Here is a 25,187-nt window from a genome sequence, read left to right as displayed (position 1 = left end):
CTCCAGGGGACTGAATGGAAACTCAGTCAAATGTAGCTCTTAATGTGTGTTCAGGAATGGGAATGATAAAGCTTTTTTTCTCTCTCCCCAAGATCTGTTGGGAGGACAAATTGCAGCCTGGGAGATGATGACAGCCTGATAGCATTCTCCCTGTGTGCAGACAGTGACCATTTGTTTATCAGGACTCACACGCAGGGCTAACTGCTTGCTTGCTAGTTTGCGTGAGAAGGTAGGTTGCTGGCCCTTGACTGACCCGGCTGCATGCAACTGGATACTCTCCTTCTGCAGGTTCTGGAAGGTGTGGACAGGCTCATGTAACCACAGAGAGCTGGACCTCACATGCACACACACACAATTGCAACCCTGAATTATAATCTTCTGAGTTCACTACTGTAAACACACACATCGATCCCCTCACACGAAAACAGGCGTCTCTGCATTCCAAGGATACAATGCACTCTTCCCACGTGCATAAATATGGATTTCATTGAGAAGATTAAGCTCCCTTATGGGTTTGCAATGCATTCCAATTAAGGATAAAACAAGTCAAAAGATAGCAGAGACTGGCAGAGGGGAAAAAACTTAATTAACAAGATACAGAGAAAAAGTGGTGACCGATGTAGCGGCACAAAGAAAGGGATGTGGACAAAGGCACACAGGAGAACAAATGAGCTCCCAGTCGGTCAAAGACAAAGAAGTGACAAAAATGAAAATGCTGCTCAATGACTAAAAGAGGGCAGTGACTAAAATTCAGTGTTTTTGTGTGTGAAACCACAGTGACAGGGTGTGGTGAAAATAAATAAGCAAAGACACTGAGGAAAACTAAATATGCAATGGAAATATAAAATACAAACAAATTCATCTGTCAGCAGAACATCATTATCGGTTATAAATCCACTTTAAAGTCAATCAGTTGGGTCTTTTGGGACCAAAACCGCTTCCTGTGAGTCACAGTGACACGCAGAAAAGCAACCTGTATTGACATGGACTAAGAAAAGCTGTCACATATGGGTCTGTACTGAGCTGCAATCAGGACAGAGAAAATGTGGAGGCAGTAAAGGACGCCATCCAAAATTACCCTCTTCAAGGAATCTGGAATCAAATATAGAGCCAAAATTTTAAGTTCACTTCTGAATGAAAGATTTATTGAATTAGAGCAGTCAGAGATCATCGGCTACATTATGACGCTGTAAAAATAAAATGGATCTGTGATGACCTGAAGTGCCAGAGTTGAGCTTTGAAAAACGGTTGAAAAACCTTTGAAATGCTGAGTTTGATTTATTTCTTATTCTGGCCAAGCTACAATGATTTTCTCCAACAATGACTCCAGATTATATCCTTAGATGTCAGACTGTATTCTTTGTCTCTAAAGAATAAACAAGAAAAAAAAATATTTAGATTTTGTCTGTAGTTTGGCCATGTTTGACTCATGTATCCAGGTAACAAAACAAATTCAATACAGCATGATTCAGTTTTCATTTCTTGGAGATAAATTTTGTTGCCAAGTTGTATATTTTAGTGTACTGAAAATGGACAGAAGATCATTCAACATCACAACTTTTCTTCATAATATCTTTGAGAAGTGCTGTGCTCGGTCATCTCTTCTACTCTGTCGTCTCTGATCATTTCACACTCACTCAAATACAAGGAGACAGATATGGAGCAGGAGACATAGCCCCAACCATTCTCAAAAAACATTAGTGGATCCAACAAAAGAGAAAAAAGGGACGAGGGCAAGGGTGTATGAAGAGGACAAGATATCAGATAACTGTCTTTAGAGAGGGAACAAGATTTTTTGCATGTTATTCCCCTGATACTGGGTGTTTTGTGGGTTGCACTTAAGAGTAAACAGAGGATTTTTACAGGCATTAACGCTGTGCACATATACACACACATAAAAACCCTTTAAATGTTGGTGACAGTCTCTATGGGTTTCCTGTCAACTGTTTGAAGCCCTATTAAAAAATGCCTGACCTTAACTGAAGGCTGACTCTCCAAAAAACACAGTAAACACCCCTATTCTAGGACTTAAATCTCCACCCACCTTAGTAAAAAATGCTTGCCCTCAGTTTGTTTACTAGTGTGTTCATTAAAATTCTCAGTCTATGCTTGTACAATATTGATGCCAAAATATTCTGTCCACTAACCTACCGATAGGGTTAAACTGGGCAGTGATGAGGTTAATTATAAGTGTATCACTGCTTTCTTTCCTGCATGAGATGCAGAAAAGACTATTTCTTCAGTCATTTGTCAGTGTTTCAGACAAACTTTGTAAAAGCAGAACAATTTAACCCCTTAACATTCCATTAAATTCCTGTAAAATTAGCCTAAAATGCCTATCGAAGGCATACCTAAAATAAGCTGTTCTTGAACCATTAGGAGTACATGCATGGTTTTGGTCTCTTTTGAAAGCTAACACTCTGAAGTGTTTTCCGCCAACAGTCAGAATCACTGTAAGTGCTACTGGCATTGAGTAATAGAAGTTTGAACACACTGAAGTAGAAGGTTTTTATTTCTGCCTGAATATTTTTTTGCAAACAGATGCCTGCAGATGACCTGTAGCTGGGACTTATTAGCTGGAAAACAAAATGGGACCACGGCATGGAGCCTTACCTAGTCCAAGTTCAAATTTAATAATACCACAGAAAATGAATATTTTACACATGTTTTTCCAAGGGTATTTTTTAGGCATCTTGCAAAAAAAGGCCATTTAAAGACACAAAATAAATGCTGCTTCAGAGTAACTGAAGCATAAACCCATTATACTGCTTTGTTCCCTTGTTGAAACTAAACTTTGTGCATATAAAAAAAAAGAGTCAAAACAAATACTTTGGCGGAAAAGCAACTTGTATAAAAAGTAACACAGCAAACTATTTAAATTCACAATTTCCATGTTGTGGCTTTATGGAAACCACTATAGCTGCATATTGTCATTTTCGGAATTTCATTGGCTATTTGAAGCACCAGTCATCAGCAGAGTCTGTTCCTATTGGCTCAGTCTTTACACGAAAGAAGAGGGGCAGGCACCTTATTGTAATGCGAACTCTCGTTGGCTATTGTAGGTTGTGGACAGCACATGGAAGCTCCTATTGGGTCAAGTGAGGTCTCAATCAAAACATCGGAGTGCAGCTGCCATTTTGATACCTAGATGTGGCTAATGTTTACATGCTAACTCGAGTTATGACGGAGAACATGTTGAAGATAAGACATCTGCCGGCTAAAAATTATGCAACAGCCATTCGTGGATATTTATTGGTGTAATAATGTGTTTTGGGCTAAATATTGAGTCAACTGGACCTTTGCCAATGTAACAAGACTGTTTTTGTCAGAGTTGTATAAGTCAGTTGAGTAACTTTAGGCTTCATAGGTGGTCTGACAGAGGCGTTGATTGTACCTGCTGTTGTGATTGTATCTTGACATGGTTTGCATCAACTGAATCACAAGAATCTTAGCTTTCCAAAGATGTGTCACATGAACACCCACTTCAAGACAAGAGGTGTGTACACAGCAGAGTTGTGTACTTAATAGTCTGACGGGCCGTCGGAACATTAAAGGGTTAAATTGAGTCTGCTGCTTCCATTATGACCCACTGAGCCTTTGTCTGGCCCTCCGAGCATCATCATGGATTCCACAAACCTCCATGTCTTTTCTTCTTTTGCCTGAGCTCCTTGTTGGGCCCTGGGTCTGTTCCACAACCAGACAGGACGACCCACTTTTAGGCCTGGCTAGGAAGAGGCACTCTATAGGGGGGCAATAAACCTAGGACAACCCCTGCTGTGCCAGGCCTAACAGAGCACTGATGAGACATGACAGAGCATCTACCATGGCAGAGAGCCCTTAAAATCATGTTTGGGTACTTCAAGTGGACTTTGGGACAGTCTTTTCCTCCCTACCATAAGCATGGAGTTAATGAGGAGAGGTCTCTTATTTTCAAGTTCAGTGAGGGGTGCTTTTTGGTGGAATTCAAACTCCCCAATAGTTTTAGTACAGTGTTCTGTACTTTGTTTTCACCCCACTTATTGTATCCTCAAACTGTTTAGTGTATTCCATCAATTTTTATGTGACGAAGTGTCGTAACGCTGAGGTTTCCAGTTCCCAGTAAAAGCCCTCAGTGAGTGATCTTACATTTTAAACGTTGACTAACATCAAAAACCACAAAGAATGGACACTTTTTGCAGCTGATGATTTACTCACATGGCAGCTGTTTTGGGTGTTGAGTCGACCTCATGAAGACATCTGTAGTCCTCAGCACAAGCACAGATCAGGCGTAATGTCCTCACTGTAACATAGCAGGAGCATCATATATAAACCATGTTAAACACCTCTCCTTGAACCAAATTAACAATCTACAGACACCGTACACTGATGGTCTGCAACTAAGCATGGCTTGCCTTAACTACAACACAACTATAAAATGAATTGGTCCCAGATGACAGAGGAAACAGAGAGGATTGTTGGAGGTAATTTGTCAAATTAAGTATCAAATTTGGGTTATTATGGATGATTCGCACTCTCCTCACACCAACCACTGTTTCATGCAGTCAGTTTCATGACATCGATGCACAGCATGTGATTGCTAACTTTTTTTAATGTTGTATACAGAGTAGCTACAGCCACCACTTAAAAGAAAAGGGCACCACCTAGAGAAACTCACAGATACTGACACTTATGATGAGTTTTGACAGTCCTTGACATCTTCTTGAGTTCCACATTTCTGAATTTACCACTGGGAAGTAGCCAACAAATGTCTAAGAAAGTGCTACAGAATAGCAAGACCCAGGTCCGTGACACCCAAGTTTACAGAACAAGTTGTGACGTCTCTCTTTTCAATAGACGCTTATGTGTCATTGAATTTCATCAGCTCAGCACACATTCTCTGCATGTAGTGGCAAACCTCAAAGGACTCTGGCTAACCTGTTTGAGTTCAAAAACAACGGTTTGTGTTCAGTAAATGGACTGTTTAACTGTGAGCTACACATGAACCTTCTATTGAGGCTTCATGCAACAATGTCTAGGCTAACAGGCTGGGGGATATGTTTTAATTTTGCACTGAATAAAATACTGTCTACATCAATGAGGATTATTACTGTGGAGCCCAGCTCTTGTTAACTACAATCATCAGGTTGCCCACATTATCCTTTCCTAGTTTTAGTAGTTAACTAATAGGTGCAACTGCTAGGCCTCTAGTTTCATAGCAGGAAACAGGTCTATATCTGGTGGTGACAGAGTCTTCTGTTTGCATTGGGCACTATACCGCACTATTGGGTGTGGCTTGTTGTGCTTTTTTTTTTACTTTGACAAGTGCATTACTACCCGTGACAGCCAACTAGCCCATCATCCAGGAGGATATGTAGCTATACAAAATACAAAAATAAATTATCTGAAAAACTGCAGAGGGCATGCTAGTATAAGATAATAAATGTATAAAGCAGTTAAGATGAGAGTCTGAGCTAAGTCTGAGGTCTTGGTACTCTGCTGGGAAAGGGTTGATTGCCCCCTTCTGGTTGAATTAATACTCTGAAATACAGCCTCCTAAAATACAGCCTTTGAGTGAGCAAGAAAATAAAACAACACAATGTAACTCACCAATACATTCCAACTTCCTCTGTGGACAGCAGTCTTTAGTGAGAAGCTTAAGCTCCTGAACAGCAGACTCGTATGGGTAGGACCCTTGCAATGCGCCAGGGTCCTGGGGAAACAGTTTCAAAGGTACACCAACATCTCCAGGTGAAGCATCCCGATACAGCTTCAAACTGGTCTCAAAGGCCAGCTCTCTTTCCCTGTGGACCTTCCTGAGAAATGAAGACCAAGGTTGCCAGACTGAAAACTAAAAGCCAACATACACTTGATCACAGTTTGGACAAAATTGCATTTTTAAGTTGGACATCAGAAACTGAGAAACATTTGTGAAAAGAAACATGCAGCCTGTATTCTTGATGATGGTAATAAAAAACTACTTGTTTTCGACCCTACTGTTGTTATCTGTTGATAAATTACAGTCTATGTATGTGTGAATATTTTTGGCTTCTGGATGGAGACATGGCAGAAAAAAAAGTTTGTGAACCGCTGTGTTAGGCTGTCCAGGGGGCAGGAGAAAAGATTGCAAACACAGGTCAAAGAGAAGGCGTGTGGTTGCCTATACCTTACCCGGGCCAACAGCTAACTTAACAGCAACATGGATCACGAGACATAATCAAATTCCAAATATGAAATAAAAATGGTTCAGATAGCTGTTTTAAATCTGAGAGGTTTAAAAGAAGTACATTCCCTGACTCAACATATTTAAGTTATTTAACTTCTAAATCACAAACCTCCTGCACTTTAAGGTATATCATTTTTAGATTATTTTTTATATCCATGAAACTTTGGATATTTTAAAATGTGGAGGTTTTATCATTAGTATGTTGTGTTGAATGTTGTCCTGTCTAAGTTGTTGCACTATGAGCTCACAAAGGCAAATTCCAACCAACACTGTTGTAATGGCAATTAAGTAAACACCACTATCTGCAGAAAAATCACTGTAAACACTGGTCCACCCTGCATTATCAATATTTCTTAAAAACACAACTAGCCTGAAGGACTAAGTGAAAAGATACATCTTTCTTTTATTTTCATTTTTTAAAAAAAACAAAAAAAAAAAAACACACTTGCCCTCCTTTAGTCTGTAAGAGGTCACAGGCCAGAACAAAAGAATAATATAGTCTTTGTTTTCATGACACTGAATTGAACTTGTCAGTTACTTCCATTTGTCTCTGATGTAACTTTATGTGGCATCTTATTGATGTCAGATGGACCACGAACCAGTGAAAGAACAAATCCACCTAACAGCTAAAATCGCTTCTTAGATACTGACATCAGTATTTATGTCTAAACACTACAAACAGTCTATCAAGAGGTTCTCTAAGTGTAGAAAATACTATATATACACACTAGTATAACCTACTAATATACTAACAGCTGATAATTTTACAGACTGTTTGAGTGTAATGAGAATTAAACCAGCAATAGAAGCTGGGAAGCAGCTGACATACTTATTATACTTGGAGAAACACTGCCACTTACTGGTCAATAAGAGACATTGACTGAGTGTATTTCTAGGAAACAATTCATGCCAAACCTAAATTGCTTCCTTTAACTGCAGTATAATAATAAAAACTTTGAGAACACTAAATTCCTGAACCCTGTGACCTCCTCCCACTCTGCCATAAACATGTTAGTGCTCTCATGTTTTCAAAAAGTCAAGTTCAAATTAATGACTAACATACAATTACTTTTTTTAATTTATTGAACACAGCAAACACAGATTTTCAAGTTGGCTGCCAAAGAGCAATGTTTTTCAAAACCACTGACCTACTAAATGACGTCTCCTTTTCAGAAAGTTTGTTTTCCAGTTTTGATTTTCAGACAACAGAGCTCGTAAATGCAATGATTTTTGGCAGCAAACTGTGTTTGATGGCAAAGTGTGAGTGGTAGTCAGCTAGGACAAAGTCTGAAAGCAGGCAAAAACAACAACTCTATATACACACACGTGAGCCATTCAAAGGTTACCTGGCAGTGTATTTGGTTCGACCAGCGTGACTGATTTTAAAACTGGCAATATAAACAGTGTTGTTTTGTAGAGTTGAGTAAGCTCAAAATATAATCAAGCTCTTAGTTAGGGATGCACAATATTATCGGCACGTCATCGATATCGGCTGATAAAAGCTCTAAAATGAAATAATGGCATCAGCCATTTCTGACGATTGTGAGAGGCCGATATGTTGCCTTCTCCTCCGCCGCCTGACTGTGCTTCCCTCCACAGACTGTTTCACCTAGACAGTCCCGGTGTTTCCTCCACAGGCTCCACTTCACTCAGCTGTCCGTCAGACAAGGTGGTCTGACGGACAGCTTGAGGAAGCACCATGACCGTCAGGGAGAAACAGTCTGGCGAGGAGCTGCTATGTTCAGCTGCACAGATAGGAAACACCTCGGCTGACAGGATGTACCACCCTGTTTGGGGGGGAGATTAAATCCTACACATTAATCCTATCTGTCTAATAAACTCTACTGCTCCACTCACTTGGCAGGTTCATTAAAGTTTTAAGGCTTCCTAAATTCTTCCTTCATATATTGTCTTTCTTGATTATACTTAGTACAATCTATCATTGCATGCATAATAGTCTCCTAAGCCAGCTGGAAAAAAATATGTGCATATATCGGTATTGGCAATTGTCCACAATAACTTGAAAATATCGGCATATCAGATATCAGCAAAAAATCCAATATTGTGCATCCCTACTCTTAGTCTAAGTAAAGTGCTGCATATTTGGTTAGCAAAAGCAGTAAGAAACATTCCATGTTTAAGACAACACTTAAAATCATGAAGACATGTTTTAGGCTGCACTACCTGAAAAGAGCCACCAGGGCGCTCCACAGGGGTGTGAAGAAGGCTTCTTCTATGCTGGCGAGGCACAAGTCCTTAGAGCTGGCTGTGTTCAGACACTCAAAGGACAGCAAACACAGTGAGAGAAGCTGATCTGAAAAAAAGAAACACTCCTAACATTTAATATCCTTTTACATTAACTGTTGATGTAAAATTCATTCTTAAACGTTTCCAACAGCAACAGGAAATTGTTCCTTTGAGACAATTTCCTATGTACACAAACACACACACTCTCTCATCGGGCTCACCAATAGCTATATGAATGTCTTTGACAACAGCCTTCAGGTGTTCTTTCATTGCTCTCGTCTCCAGCTCTGAGATGTGGCCCTCATCTTGCTCCGGCTGCATTGACGAATCACAGGTCAGCTCTGAATCAGAGCAGGTGTCGTCCATGTTGCCGTGGGGCGGGGCCCAGTCCAGCTGGGTCAGGAACTGCTCCAGATCCTCAAACGAATTCTCCCGGTCCACCGTCACCTGCTCCTCCCCTTCCTCGTTGTCATAGTTGGTGTTGAAGTCATGGGAGGGCGAGGGGGAGAGCGAGCAGTCGGTGCTGAAGCTCTGGGCACCAACACTACTGCCTGCAGTTGTAGTTGGCTTCCTCTGCGTCTCTGTAAGATGATCCAAGTAAAGAAGTATCCATTAGTGTCTGATAATAATGATTTAACCTATAGCCAGCCATGTATGTGTTAGTATGGCTAAATAACTATTTCTTTATGCTTTACAACACTGTCCGTGCATTGCTTTGTTTCATTTTGAAAAATGATTTCTAACTGAAAATGCACACACAGCGAGAAGCAGACCAGTATGAGCTCCAATGAAACCAATTGTTTGGTCTACAAAATCAAAGATATTCAGCTTACTCTCACGTACAATGACGAAAAGGAGAATGTTTTCTTAAAAATGAATTAAATCGATTAATTTCCTGCCAATCCACCGATCCAATAATCATTTCAGTTCTACACTATATCGACCATTATATGGAGTTTTCGCCATTTTGTAGTGTTGTCCAAATGTCCGAGAATTATTATATCCTATAAAGTGGAATCAGTTATCCCACAATGCAACTTAAAAAGGTAGGATACAATTAACTATTGGTCACTGACAAAGAGCCGACTCATTGTGAAATGTAAAGAGGAAAAAAAAAAAAAGAAGATACATTTAGAGGACTGTCGGATTGTTTTCCATTTTGGACATCTGATTGGCTGTACAGACCTTTACATAGTGAGCGGTGAACGTGTCAATAAGTGAATGATTTCTGACACTTCAATGGACACACAAGGCCAATGATGAACATCAAGGGCATGAGTCTTGTATTTTCAAGAGGCCAACTGAATTATCAGCTGATGGAATTATGCCCAAATCACATTATTTACTACTTTCTGTGACATCTCAAAATGGGAACTACAAGCTACATTTCACACAGTTTTGATTCCATAACACTTTCAATCAGGCTTAAGAGCAGAGGAGCAAAAAGGCTGCCGCAAACGACCCGAGCAGAGATAAATGTGATCTCATCTTTGTATAATCAACCCTACCTGGATGAAGCAGGTTGTGAGTACTGCGAGAAGGTCTCAGTGGCACTGCAGGACTCTGGGGGAGACCTTTACTGATGATGGGGTAGAGCTTATTGTAAACCCGATACTGGTGTTTCCTCAGCAGCTTCACCACTGGGTGGTCAGATCGGCTGAAGACACAGTACAAATGTTCAATTGCAATCAGATGTATATAGGGAGGCTATAATTAGCTAACTGAAGGGATGCATTTGGATGTTTTTCATGCATCTTTTTCTACTTTGTTTTGTCCATTTAGATCTCATTAATACTTCATGAAGAATAACAGCAATGCAGTAACCAACTTAAGGCGAGTAGGGTGGGAACTAACAACACACTAGTATAAATATAGAAGTGAACATGTCTACTGGCATAAGTATACGGCTTTATGAAAACGTCTTATAAGAACAACTGACATATGTACACACAAACCCATTTCTCTCACTCTATCTCTGTTATATATTTGACTTAAGTGTGGATAGTACCAACCCGGAGTCACACTAACTGCAGCTATCTCTAAAGTCAGTACACAATAGATACAAAAAGGGAAACAAACACTTCTGAACCATCATGTATTGACAGAGAGGCTGATACGATATAGGCAGGCAGGACTGAGTTGACCTTTTGAACGCAACCTTAAATTAGATGCTGAATGTGTAAATATGATGGTTTAACAACTTTGTGATAGTAACACAGGGTTGCCATGACAGTTGAAAGCCTCAAAAATGTTCAGGGACCAGGGGTTATGATCGCTTTAACTTGTCATACAGCAGGTTAGTTTTGGGCATACAGTAAGTTGCTGCAGTAACAAAGAAATTCAGTTGTGTTTTTATCAATACATCATATTATCTGCTGTGTTGTGGTGGAGCAGTGGAATAACCAAAGTTATAATTCATGTCTCAGTAGCCTAAAATCACTGCTGAATGTGTAAAATAGAAGAATTAAAGCAGCTGGGAAAAAATATTACTGTTAACAGTCTTATTTGAATCATCTCATTACCTGAGCAGGTAGGAGACTAGGCCTGATACTAAAGTGACATCATCAGGATTCTTCTTCAGGTTAGCTTTCCATAGTTTGGGCCAATCCTAAACAAAAAAACAAAAAGATGAAGTATAAAAGCTTGCCCTTTATATCACAATGTTGAACTGTTGTGGCAGTGATTTACTTGATTAACACAGAATTGATCAGGTCCACTGTTACCTTCATCTATTGTTTATTTTGAGTTTTGATGACATCATTTTTAACATTTTATAGGATTACTTGCAAACTTACATGGTCTTGCTCATATTCCAGCACATTGGTATAGAGAACGCGCTGCTCTTGCTCCTCTGTTGTCATTGCTCCAGACGCTGCAAATCTCCTGTCATGGAAAAACACACAGGCTTCATTTTGGAACTTCAATATGAAGCTTTCACAATACTCACAGATAAAATGAGAACTGATGTCAAAAAACAGCAACGTCAGCATATTTTACAAGCGGACATCCCTTAGGAAACTTAATTTCTACTTTCTGAATGTGGAATTTAGTCGTGTGCTCACTGTCAACAGGTGGGACAAGTGAGGATGAAACACATGCTAAAGCTGTGTAGTCAATATGTTTTAAATGAGGGAAGGAGGTTGGTGGGTATGTCACATGGAGTTTTAAGTGGTTTGCTAATTTACTTCATTTTACACATTACCTGTGCTGATGCAAAATAATTTCCAGTAGTTAAATAGAGATTTCCCCTCTGGATTTTGGTGAAATGGAAAAGTTACTGTTTTCCCAAACAGTGTGGCTTGAAATGATTTCCAAAATTGACAAAACCCTTTCCAAGAATTTAAAGAGAGCTTTACCCTTAGATAAAAACACAAGTAGATAAATACTACAGACTCTTGAGGGAGCCTTTGACGAGCACTTTGGATCGTTAAGAGTGCGTAAGGACATCAATTTCATTTCAAGGTTTAAGAAAAGCTGGAAGGAACTAACTTAAGACATGGAACATGAAACAAAAACTACATGAAATTTAGAGAGAAAAAACCTGATAATTGAGTGTGATCTTTTAAAGCAACATTTGAAACATTACACATGTCTGCTGAGTAAAAATCAGCAAGTTTAAATTGTTGTGATAGTAACAAATTCCAGATTAAAGGAGCTGAGCAGCTCTCAGTGTTTGTAAAGAGGCACACGTGACAGACAAATGCATCTATTTTAGGTGATTAAAGAAAGAAGGCAGAAGCTAAACACAGACTAAACTTTCAACCTAATTCAGTATGTTTGTAGAGAACTAGGCGTACCTGTTGGCCTCTTCCTGTAGCCTTAGTCTTCTCTCCTCCATCTTCCGCTGAAGCTAGTGTTACAGCAAACATTAAGGAAACCTCCAAACATCATAGTCCCCCTACAAGCCATAACGACTTCCAGTTTCCATCACAGGGAAGCTTATCATTACAACCATTGATTTAAATTAAAAGAAAGCAAATATAAATATTCTATTCTGTAAATATCAATATTCCACAGCCAAATTGTGGTCATTAGGTCATCAGTTTGCTGGGGACAGATAACAGATGGTATAACTTCTCCAATAGTGAGCTGTAGAACCACAGTGAGGGAAATTCATAAAGCATAATTTACAGCAACAACCAGTGACCTGAAAGACAATATTTTATTATAAATCTACAGTTAAATGTATGTTCTCCTGTCACATGAGCCTCACTCTCCTTCTGGCTTGTTTCCAAGCAATACTTCACATATATCATGGCCAATTAAACATTTTAATAAGAACTAAGGTCCTTATTTTTCCACACAATTATATTTTGATTGTAATTTCTAGTGATCTGAGGCATTACCAAATGCCTCGATGTGTCAGCAGATATGGTGGTCTCCTTAATTCCTTTTAAATATTTACTTTCTACTGAGACTGACACTATCTGTCCATTTCTGCACATCGCTCACTATTCCCACCTCAGGAATTTTAAAATGCTGGGAGAATAAGGTGTGGGAATGAAGCGTTGCTCACTGTCATAGTGAAAACCTAAATTGTATTAGTATTCAAACACAGACTAGCCTTCACCGATGATGCAACAGAGATGGGGAAATATTTCCAAAAGACAGAAAACAGGACAAAAGCTGACAACAGAAGGATACAGCATCCTGCCTGGCTTTGGCTATGATGAGGTTCTCCATCATCTGACGCTGGAGAGAGAGCGTCTGCATTTGGAAAACAGGAGAGGATATTGAATACATGCACTCATGCAATATGTAAATGAAATCCATTTATTAATAAATGTAATCATATACATTTAAGCTCTGGAATAAGCTCCTGGTAAATGTGTATAGGGAAAACAAAAAACTCATTATAATTATCATTATGTGAAGATAGACCCATCACAATTCCCATCTAAAATGTGTCTATTAACAAAATAAGAAAACTGTGACTTTACTGAGATAGTGACAAGAAAATAAATTATACTGTCAGCCATTACAACAAACACCTAAACACTGTGTGAAGTCTTTTGTGATATCTGCCATCACCAAGGACGTCTCCAAACACCATAAAAGTTACTGTGAATGCTGTCATGCAGTTACACTGAACCAACATAACTCTCTTGAAAAGGCGTCATGTCAAACTCTGCTGAAGTAAATTTTATATTACTGTTTTTAGCATTAAAAAAAAAGGTTAAAAACACTAACATTTAAAAAAAAAAAAACTATTTCTTCTCTTTTGTCCCTTCTTTTCTCTCTCCACTCTAAATCTTTACACACACACGTTGTCCTAGGTCACCTTTGGGGACATTAATATAGACTTACATTGATTTCCAGGAGACTTACCCTAAACGTAACCACTTATTGCCTAAACTAAACAGTGTCCCTGAAAGTAGCCTATGACAACCCCCAACACACACACGCGCGCGCACAACACTGTCTCCCGTCTTATGTGTTTTTTTATTAATCACTCATCTTGCACTAAATAAAAATTAATTAATTAAAGAAATAACGTAACTTGTCAACAGGCTGATTTTGGGGGTTGAGACTGCATGTGTACTTTTACCGACACGAGAGTTACTGTGTATGTTGGCAAGTTGAAGAATATTGGTAACGTTTCTTAAGTCATATTTTAACAAGTAACAAACGTTTACCGACCCGCAGAAAAACGATCGTTTCTCGTATATTTAAAGAGAGTTAGTTCAGTGTGACGCAGCAGGCTGGTGTAACTTTACCTTTACAAACGCCTTTAGTTTTCTCCAGTGAGCACGCAGCTCCAGCTGACGACGAAACATTTTCCGTATCTGATGGTACATTAACATTTAAAAAAAATCCCCAACACAACACAAACTGCAGCGATATTTTTGTGACACGTTAAACAGGTTAGCTCATGAACCAGGACAATTAAAGGTCTCCTACGAGTCAATTGAAATGACTCACCATCATTTCTCCGCCTGGTAATAGAGACGTTTTACGGTGATGAAACAAGGATCTGCTGCGTCGGCTCAGACGGTATCTAGCCTTAAATAAGCAGGCGGTACAGAGACTTCTACACAGACCACCCCCCCCAGACCTCGGGTATCCATTCATCAGTTCATTCATCAACACACAACATGCAAACCAGACAGGAAATACCACCGGAAACACGAACTTCAAAATAAATGCACAGACCGTATCCCTTCACACCTTTGACTGAATATAAGTCTGCTAAAGAAACTATAAACAGGCAGTGATCCCAGACACAGCCACTCTGAACATTTCTCTTTTTAGATAGAGTGCGTCCTGTGGCTGCTATAGAAACCTATTCATGTCCTATTCCTATTCAATCATGTGTTTACCTTGCGAGGGAGCTGGATTTGCAAGATCGTGACATCACAAAATCACAGGAGAATCCATCTTGTCAGGCTTCAAGTTAGGCGCTTGTGTCCAAACCATCAGTGGTTCGGATCAATCAGCGTTGCAAATCCAGCTGCCTCGCAAGGTAAGGTGGGTGATTGGATGGTTCATCCAATCACCCACCAAGTATTTTTAGAAAATTCAAAAAATACTGATTCAACTCTTAAAAGTATTCTTCAAATGAGCAGTCCATCCATCCTTTGGACAGAGGACCATTACTCTTAGTAGGATTTAAGGACATAAAATGTATTTGCACATTCAAGGTGGGATATATTTCATCCACATGTTGGCTTATTATATATAGAAAATCGGTGACATGCTGCTTTCTGGTATATACAGCACACCAACTTTAACATTGGTTGATGTCTGTTTGACTTCTACTGTATAGCCTGCTACACAAACACACATTTGTTTCATTTGTACTACAAAAAATCACAAGGACACTGCCCTCAAACAACAAAGTGGTAAATAGAATGGTAAGTTCTATGATCCCTATATTTATAGAACAAGATCCAGAGTTTCATCTTCAACACATGATGGACAACTTAAATAAAGTTAACAAGTGAACAGCAATCATACATAACCTCCATTTATCTGTAACATCCTGTGATTTTACAACAAACTCTGAGGTTTATGCCTGGCTTCTATTATCTATCTGAGGAAAAATACCTGCTAAATACAGAGATATTTCCCAACTTTATAAGGATTATCTAAAAAACATTAAATAATTGAGTGGATCGCAAATACTAAGGGCCACAAAAAATACACTGATGATATCTTCCAAATTGGTCAAAAGAAAGGCTGTATTTTTAGCTACATATGGTGAAGCCTCTGAAATGCGTTCAGCCTTGTTGCCTATCTTGAAATTGAGTCTTAAAAGAATGAAGCCCCTGAACTGGGACACAGCTACTGTGTTTCCCTGATGCAGGGCTACCAGGCTACTACTGGCCATGAGGGAGGCAGGTTAACAACCAATCATTTGGATCTTTATTGCAACATAAGAGTCTAGTCTGCAGTGTTTAACATACCACAAGGATAGCATATGCTTGAGCCTCGATGACGCTAAGCACTGCGCCCATTGTGAACAGTGTACTCACTTAACAGCACGTTATCATATTAGTCACACATATCATGCCTTTCTGGAACCGCACAGTAAACAAAGTGAAATGAAGGAGATCAATTATGGCAGAATGGACTCAAACACTGTGATGTCAGATACAGATTCAATATTATACACGTTACACACACTGTCATTGATGTCACCCTTGTTCAAAGTCTAAAGTAACTGCAGTGCTTTAGCATTTCACACTGTACAGGACCAACCTAGTCTGGAGTGAACACCATTCTTATCAGAAATGATTTGTGATTGGACACCTGGTACTGGTACTCTGAATATGTCATGGTATATGCTTTCTGAACGTACCCACAGTATGCGTGTTACTGAGAGTTTTATCCACTATTTTTATTTAGCAACTTACTGCGATAAAATAAGAACCAAAAAAACTTTACCTTTCAGTTTCTGTATTGTCTTTCTGTTCTGTCTCGCTGTTTCTTAAATAAAATTATCATCCTTAATTTCCACTAGGTAACACAAGGGCATATATGCTTACTTGCAGTGTCCAAAATAAAAGGGTTTCAAGGTCTTGGACCTCTTATTTAAACCTGCAGTGCGGAACTTGTACGTAGAAATGAACCTCTGTTACATTCAAGCCCTTGCCAAACCAGTTCACACAATGCTGATTAAGCCTATCACCGCCAGATAAATCTCTGGATTTCACAGTATATAGAGTTTTTAATCTGGTGTCGGGTTTGACATTCCTGCACTGGCTGGATCAATGCATACTGCATGTGGTCTACGGGCAGAGCATGTACACCCACAGACTTCTGCAGCTCAGCCGGCTAACTTCCAGTTCGCCCTCTGCTAACTTGAATGGGGATAAAATAATTTAATCATGTGGCTCTTCTAGATTTTCCAAATGTTATCGGACCAAATGGATCACATTCTGATAGTGAAACGAGGAGGGTTGTGTGATACTCAAAACAATTTATCCTATCCTATTAACAGTAGAGATGGAGTAGTCACGGCGGAGCCTATGACATTGGCATGTGTCAGCAGTGTTTTTGTAATTACTGTCACTGCCAGAAGGGGGAGACAAAAGTGCCACATTCCAGCTTTAACACCTAGGACCCCTGAAAACCTCAAAATCAAGTTGATCAAGCAGAGTTTCAAAAATGATGCTTACTATTTTTCTAAACAGTAATTTGATTCATTACTATTTATATATAACAGTGATGCTTGCTCCTGTCAATAGATATAAGCTTAGTAATGCTGTACAATTCTCGTCCTCTTCTTTATATTTGAAAAGTATAATTTCAGTGCATATGCAGAATAAAAGTCCATATTTATATTTAAGTACAAAAGGGCCTTTAACAGTCCTTACATGGCTAAAACAAATAAATTAATAAAAAGAGAAACTGTGCTTGGACTTTCACTTTTATACAAGAAAGGTTTACCACATTTTAAACTTGTTTTAAAGTATTTTCATAACATTTCTTATTTTTTCAGCTACTTGGGTTGCGTGGCTGACATCGGCTGTTTTGGATTTATTGTGCATGGCACACGACCCTCAAAATGTAATGGCATTTCTGAAAACTGTAAGTTGTACTATAATACATCATGTAATTAACTTATCTTCCAGTTTACCCACTGTTCCAACGTCAAGACGGTGATATGGCCAGTAAATTGGACATGAATTCCTAGAAAACAACTTCTAGTAGGCCTTTAGCTCATGTAAACAACACGTGTTTGGTCAGAGACTGACCCCTGAGCCAGGAGGTCTGTCTCTCCCCCTCTCTGTCTCACTCACACACAAAGCACACACACACACACACATTTACCAAAGACGTCTTCTGGTAAGCCTGACCAGGTGTGAGCCTTGCCAGACGAGCTTCATAATTGGCTTTCAACTTCTGGTTCAAACGTGAAGCTTCTTCAATGGGTGTCAGCTCCCTGCAGCACACACACACACACACATAATACAAACAAGTAATATGTTAATAAAGGGGTGTGTCAAGGGCACATAAACCAATATCTCTTTATAACTGTCAGCATGACATGGTTATAATTTTTATTTTTATTACTATCAATTAAGAGTGAATATTTCAAGTCAACAAAGCTGACAATCATAAAAAGCTCTTACTAACACCAACAACATTCACATGCAAGTTCAGTGTAATAATCTTGCAGATTTTTTTGATGTGACTTTGAATTTAAGACTTATTTATCTGTATAAAAACATCCCAAGGTTTAAAGAGAACAGAACAGGAAGATAGCATTAAGACTGAGCAACATTTTTAATACCTTGGAAATCGTATTAATGGTTGTATTTCCAACCATCGGTCTAAAATGTAGATAACTAAATTTAAGGCATTAAATAATTGGTTGGTCGGTTGAAAACGTTATGTAGAAGGGATCTGGAATTGACTGGTTCTTGGAAATCTCTCTGTTATCCCTGCTGTGCTGTTACCTTCAGACAACATATCATTGAATGTAGCAATATTTGCTCTCCTTGATAAAAACAGGTCCCTTACTTTTTGCTTCTGTCCTGTGACTCCACTGTTTGCAGTCTCTGGAAGACTTCAGGAGGCAGGAAAGGGGAGAGCTCCCCGCCACCATCTGACAGCACCCTGCGGTGACCGGCCTTTGTCGGACTGGTTGCTTTACGCCCTGCGCCAACAGGAGGGTCAGAGGGAGGGACTGTGACAGTAGAGGTGAGACAGAGAGACACAAAGTGGTGATTGGCTTAAAGCACAAAATCACATGGCCATACATTGGCTGAGTTTGATGTGTGACTCCCGGGGCAGACTCCAGCTTAATAGTGATATAAAGAAGTTTATAAAAGAGCTTCTGACTAGAAGTAAAATATTTACCAGTGTTTGTGGCAACGGCAGGTGGGAGGACAGTGGTCTGATGGGGTTGTGATTGGCCAGGTGACCAGCAAGAGGAAGCGGAGGCGGAGGCAGAAAGGTCAGGGGGGTCAGCGTTCTTTCCTATAAATGACTTGGCTCGCTCCAAACACTGCTCAGCCAACCTCAACATGCGCTCCCCCTCCACCGCCACCATCTCCTTCTCCTCTGAGGCCGGGACAGAGAGGAAGAGAAGAAAAAGTATGTCACAAGAAGTTATTTTGTTTTTAAGAAAAGGCCCTCCTGGATGATTCATCTAATGCGTGTCTACGATTTAAACGTCATCACATGGCATCGGAGATCTGATTCAATTTTGTGTTAACAATCAACTACTGTGTTCAAGATGATTAGTTCAAGTCTGGTTAGAATGATTAACTAGTTTGGCAGCGGGGTGCAGCTTGTAGTCTGCCAAATGTTCAAACCTCAGAGGCTTTTCTGTTGCTTTATTAATCACCTATCAGCTCATATGATATCATCATTGTGGTCTAGTAGAGAGAATGCACTGTATTACTGCAATATATCAGATACACACATCAAAGGAATGTGTGATTTCAGTACACATAGTACGTACAGTATGTTGCTCATTTTCCCCTTTCTTTCCTCCCCTCCATCCTTTTTTAAAGCTTTATTTACTTACTTGAAATATGCATGTATGTAACATATCTTCGTATCTATGCATATGCTTCTATGTGTATTCTTCTGTTTTCCCTTTTTTCTAATATATAATGCTTAAAAATATATACACTAATTTTCTGATATATAGCAAAATCAGACAGTGCATCTTTAAGTAAAAAGTAAAAGTCAATAATATTGTTCTTAAATGTAGATTTCACTGACACAGTGGGCTGTCTTGCCTTTACTGCTGCTTTAGAAGTCAAATTAATCAAACTGAAAAGGCTGCAATATAAATTTCACCACAGAACAAGTGAACATAGTGTATTATGTCTGTTTGACAGGGTTGCTGATCAGTACCAATGAAATTAATTATAATGTTGCAGTTCCTACTGGTGGACACCAGAGGTCTACAGAGGGCTGAGATGATGCTTGATGCAGCTTTAAAGGATACGTTCACAATTTTTCAAGTCTGTCTTAAAAGATCCCCTTCAAATATGATTTCAATGTAAGTGATGGGGGCCAAGATCCACAGTGTGTCCACACACTCATTTTGTGGGAAAATGCAAAATGCAAAAGTTGATGTGAAGCTTATATGAGGCTTCAGCAGTCTGAGTTAGTCATATCAAGTAGATATCTGACACATTAACTTTTTAGCACCAAATTCCTAGCTTCAGATAAACTTTTAAATACATTTTTGCACAGGAGGAGGACTGTGGATTTTGTTTCATATTCCATTTATAAGACAATACTGCAGTAATGCATTATCACAGTCAACAATGTTTAGGGGCAAGTTAAACAACTTAGGTAGCAGTTGTTTCGTTTCCTGTAAGATTGACCACAGGACCAACTGTTCAACAGAGATAAAGAGGAGGAGAGATGGCGAGTTTCGTTTTTGAAAAGCTGACTGAAGGCCCACTGGATGACAATGCAACATTGAGTAAACATACAAAGGAAGTAATAGAGAAAACAATAAAAAAGATAGATATTTTATTGTAATGTATTTTAGTATATATCTATCTCATATATGCCACTACTCAGATCTTACTTTGTGACCCAGCTTCCTCCAAAAGTGCATGTGATATGTAGTTGATCGTCCGGAGGTATTCACAGTAAGCTTCCTGCAGAGAGACCGAGACAGAGATACTCATGCATTTCATTAACAATCAATTGTCAATGTCATGTTAATTAGAAATCTGCTCATGTTAAGACATAATATTCACTTTTCAGCGATGAAAATACACTTGACAAAACAGACTTTTACAGATTTTAAGATTTAATTTGGTTCACAACGCAAACATATTATAAAATATTAATGTTTATATCTGCTGGCCTGTTTTTCCACAATGTTCTTGCATCTTATGGTAGTTCTAAATGACCATTTATGTGTTGTATTATTATGTGGTTGTTCACTTGTTGGGTTGTCTCAGTGCCAGATTTTGTAAAAACACTCTGGTGATTATGACCGGCCATTTCAACATTTATTTCCTACATTGTAAAAGTCGATTCAACACCAGAACTATTTTTTACTGGCTAGTCATTATTTTTCATGACTTAACTGTTATTTCCAGTTCCTTAATATTGAGTTTTCTTTATTTACAGGCCCTACTGAGAAATCGCTGCCACTTATCTTAAACTTTGTCACTGTTTTAAGCTCAATGATAGACTGGTGACCTGCCCTCCCACAGCTCCGCCAACCCGGAGCTGGACAAGAGGGTATGAGGATGGATAGTTATTGTTTTACTGTCCTGGCCCCTTCTTTATCCTAAACAACAAACCCTAACAAAACTATAAATGAAACAGAGGCAAAAAACAAACCCCTGGAAATGCAACAAAAATAACTTAAAACTGGAGAAAAGAGAAAACAAAACAAACATTACGATAAGATTTCTCAGTTACTGACAATCCTATTTTTTATGGGCACACCCACACAGCCATGAGTGCACCAAGTTTAACAGAATGTAATTTACTGCAGATGAGTTTTACCCTTCCTCCCTAAACTTGACACTGCCTAGTGACTCACTGCTTGGAGCATCCGATGAGAAACACATGTTTTCACTCCAACTGATTAAGCAGATGATCTGCCCTAAGATCACAAAACACACATACAGAAAAACCACACAGCACAGCACAACTGAAGCCCTTCTACAAAACAGAACCTTGTGAAAAACAAACTACTCAACTGAAACATGTATCCTGTTATTTGTGTAATATGATAAATTAACAGAGTAATTGAAACATGGGACTGAAATTAATGATTTATCCCACAAACAAACAGCCTTGTGAAAAGGGAGAGGAGCAACCTGTTTGTAATCTAATTCCATTTGATGATTAAGGTCTCACTGGTAATTACTTTTTAAATACATAAATATTATCTAAAATAAATGGCAGCTAAACCACCATTACATTAGTGTGTGTGTGTGTGTGCGTGTATGGGTGAACGGTAGAAAAGCCTATTAAGAGCAGTCCATTTTAAAATATACACCATATATATCACACTATCAAGACTCTACCTGCACTCACATCACTGATCCCACTGACCACCACACTTCACAACATGCTTGTTTTTGTTGGCCTGCTGAATTTATAATAAATCCTTTGCTTGCATTGTCACAGTGAGGTTATGACATGGCTGTGACATGATAATAGTAACAAGTCAAATTTAAACATATCTTTACTCATTGTAGTGAAGCTGAATATGCCGACTACAAAAAAACTTACAGCCAAAAAGTAAATATTCTTTAAGAACACCATCTTACCATTAAACTATAGTAACTACAAGGTGAGGCAAAAACGTTTTGTTAATATCATTGTTATTATTCCTCTGAGCAGATCGATGGTGATATTATATCAGTTATTATTTACGGTGTCATGTTTGAGATAGTTTATGGCTATAATTTATTAAAAAAGTTAATATTTATATCTTCTTTTATTTTATTGAATAGTGTTTATTAGTAAATCCTTTAAAACGAAAAGTGACAAAGCTTCTGGTGCTTCTGAAAGCTACTTTTTCTTATGTCTAAAATTATATCAGTGAAATTAACCAATAGAATATTCAGTAAAAAAAAAAAGTTTAAATTAGAAGTGTGAGCATTTAATGACAAATGAAGCTTATAGAATAAGATGAACGTTTTGAGTGTTTCTGAGGTGGCAGCAGGTGTGTTTACATTCAGTGACAGGTTAGCTAGCTGACAGCTCCCGCCCCCTTCCGTCTGTTTACATGAACTCTGTTTCCTGTGCGGTTAAATCTGACTGTTATCTGGCAGTCAAGCAATATAGCACTTTACCTTATGTTTGCTCCCTCCGTCCAGCTGTATCGCTACTTTGGCCATTTTCATGGCATTTTGAAGGGGCTTCGGGCCACTATCAGCTGTAGCCATGGTTGGTCCGGGTCCTCTTCTTCTTTCTCCTCCTTCTCTCGTTCCTTCTTCTTCGTTGTGTTGAGTCATGGCGGATTGTAGACAAATCTTAAAGGTCCACACCGCCACCTACTGTACCGGAGTAGCACTGATATAGCATTAATACATGATGGTGAATGAATGGTGAAAAGAGGTTAAACGTCCCCTCCAGACCTACAGTCTATGCTCCAGACATGTATTACGACATTTAAAAATACTCTGCGGGGAACAATAATATGTGTCTGATATGGTTTTTACAAAAAAAAACTATAATTACCACGTTAAAATCCTTAAAATAGCATCTCCTTCTTCTCAAAGTCAAAGTTGAAAGTTTATTTATTTAAAGTGCAAAATCACACCAGGGTGTCTCAATACACTTTACAGCAGTAAACAATATTAAAAGAATCAAGGAGGGACAACACAAAAAATAAAATAAAATAATTCTCTTTCATTCAAAATCCCAGAATCTATAAATATGTAAATATAAACTGCTGGACGTCTCCTACTTCAATGTAAAGTCCATTCTCAGTGTTTGCGTACTGGAGGGCTCAAGTTTCCACATCACACATGTGTAAGTTGAATATTGGACGAGGGTTGTTCTACAAACAAGCTTGTAGGTCCACTCCTTAAAATCAGATTTTCAATGAGCACAGAGAAACTTTCCACTTTCAGCAGATGAAAGTGAAAACAGTCTTCCAGTGCCACACTCTGCACATACATCATTCTGTACATTGAATCTAAAATATTCAACTGCAGGAACAAGAAGAAAAACATATTTTTGAGTGAAGGGGTACCTTAAACACAGATACATAATCTCTCTGTCATTTCATCCATCAGCTGACCTGAGAAACATTCTGTGGTCCAAAAAGTTTTTAAAAAATTACTTTTACTGCTCCTGAAAGTGCCTATGAATCCCCCGTCCTTCCACAAAGATTATTCCATAAAGATTTAATACATTTATTTATTTTTTCAAATATCCTTTGGACAGCAAGTATAGAGCATATCAGGAAGTCAGTTCCTATGAGGCAAATACGTATTTACAGTATTCATTTTCTTTGGCCATTATTTTACTCCAGAGAGTGTGATGGGTATGTTGGCAGTTGGTTGTAAAGAAGATAGTATGTTACAATTATAGGCTTCAATGTTATGAATAGGTGACTGGTCCATGTTTGACCAGTCACTCATTACATATAACAGTTTAGCTGTTATATTTAACTGCTTATGGCCACTGAGTTATGGTAATTTAAATAAACAATATTACTGTACCACCATGTACAGGATGGTTCTGAGTTGACACGTGTTGCTGAAATTTGGCTGTAAATGCATCACAGGCTCAGCAAATATGCCAATTTATGTAAAATACGCCAAAAATAAAAGCTTGTCAACCAGTTATGGAGTAACTGTATGAGAGATGAGAAATCAAAAACAAATGAGAAACCTTTTTCATGGTCATCCAAACATGTTATATATAAAATTTGGTGAAGATGATCCTTTTTCACAGCAGACATTTTGACTTGTCATAGCAGGAAAAGCACAGTGTTACTAACAACATTAACAATGTCTCTGTTCAATTCAAGTGTCCCAGTAAGACATGACAGTGTGACAGTGAGCCAGTATGAACAATACCAATATCGGGAATACTGATATTATACTGATATCCTGCTAACTGAGACAAACAGAACTGAAAATATAACCTCCTTCAGAGATTTCTGGCTAATAGTCAGGTTTTTTTTTTATAAATTATAGTGTTCTAAACAAGATGTCTTTATTGCATTCCTCAATAATAATTGTATCTGGATCCTGATCTGCATCAAAATACACATAATAGACAAACATGCTGATGGCTAATGGCAACCAGGGTTTCTCTCAGTTCTGTCCACTTATGTGACAGGGCTATGTCACATGAATGAATTGTGCAAAATTTCATGTGAGTCTGACTAATAAGACTGTCATTATAGCAATCATGTTGTTATCATTTACATTTATACAGAGAATTTAAGTTACAGCACTTTATTTAAGTTAAATAGACCCTGCCTCAAAGAAATAGATGTTGTAACCAATTGTGAGAAAATGGAAAGCTAAATGGTTCGAGACTTCTAAAATGATTTTTCATATTGATGAGTATAAATAATAGGTAAATATAATTCAGTGTGATTATCAATCTATGGTATATCAATAAATAAATGAGAAACTTTTTCTGATTGCATCCAAATCATTTATGAACTAAATGTGGTGAAGATTCGATAATGTTTACAATTTTTTCCCCCCATAAAATAAATCATAATTAGTCATTAATCATAAAATAATCAGGTAGATGTGCATGACTTATGCTGAAAGATTAGCTCATGGAATATGGGAAAACATGTTGCAGTATTACTATTGTG

General features: G+C 38.5%; 1 protein-coding gene across 2 annotated transcripts in view; it reads right to left on the bottom strand.

The window, feature by feature from the left end:
- Positions 1-22,827, bottom strand: part of vps9d1 (VPS9 domain containing 1) — a 32,644-nt gene extending 9,817 nt beyond the window's left edge. The window contains exons 1-15 of one of the 2 annotated variants that reach the window (XM_067589011.1): positions 22,693-22,827; positions 20,454-20,526; positions 18,758-18,961; positions 18,419-18,584; positions 17,726-17,837; positions 13,094-13,156; positions 12,247-12,299; positions 11,245-11,332; positions 10,972-11,057; positions 9,958-10,106; positions 8,671-9,030; positions 8,387-8,516; positions 5,587-5,792; positions 4,195-4,279; positions 1,125-1,366 (exon numbers count right to left, since the gene is read on the bottom strand). In XM_067589011.1, the coding sequence (XP_067445112.1) occupies positions 1,300-1,366; positions 4,195-4,279; positions 5,587-5,792; positions 8,387-8,516; positions 8,671-9,030; positions 9,958-10,106; positions 10,972-11,057; positions 11,245-11,332; positions 12,247-12,299; positions 13,094-13,156; positions 17,726-17,837; positions 18,419-18,584; positions 18,758-18,961; positions 20,454-20,526; positions 22,693-22,785 (1,935 nt within the window). In that variant the 5' untranslated portion in view covers positions 22,786-22,827 and the 3' untranslated portion in view covers positions 1,125-1,299. Of the gene's footprint in view, positions 1-1,124; positions 1,367-4,194; positions 4,280-5,586; positions 5,793-8,386; positions 8,517-8,670; positions 9,031-9,957; positions 10,107-10,971; positions 11,058-11,244; positions 11,333-12,246; positions 12,300-13,093; positions 13,157-17,725; positions 17,838-18,418; positions 18,585-18,757; positions 18,962-20,453; positions 20,527-22,692 lie in introns of those variants that run through there. The other variant, XM_067589010.1, reaches the window with a different exon arrangement.
- Between the last annotated feature and the right edge of the window lie 2,360 nt (positions 22,828-25,187).

Source organism: Thunnus thynnus, chromosome 5 (genome assembly GCF_963924715.1).
Source record: "Thunnus thynnus chromosome 5, fThuThy2.1, whole genome shotgun sequence".
Taxonomy (NCBI): Eukaryota; Metazoa; Chordata; class Actinopteri; order Scombriformes; family Scombridae; genus Thunnus; species Thunnus thynnus.
Note: the sequence above shows the minus strand (reverse complement) of the source record. Positions and strands in the feature narration are given on the sequence as shown.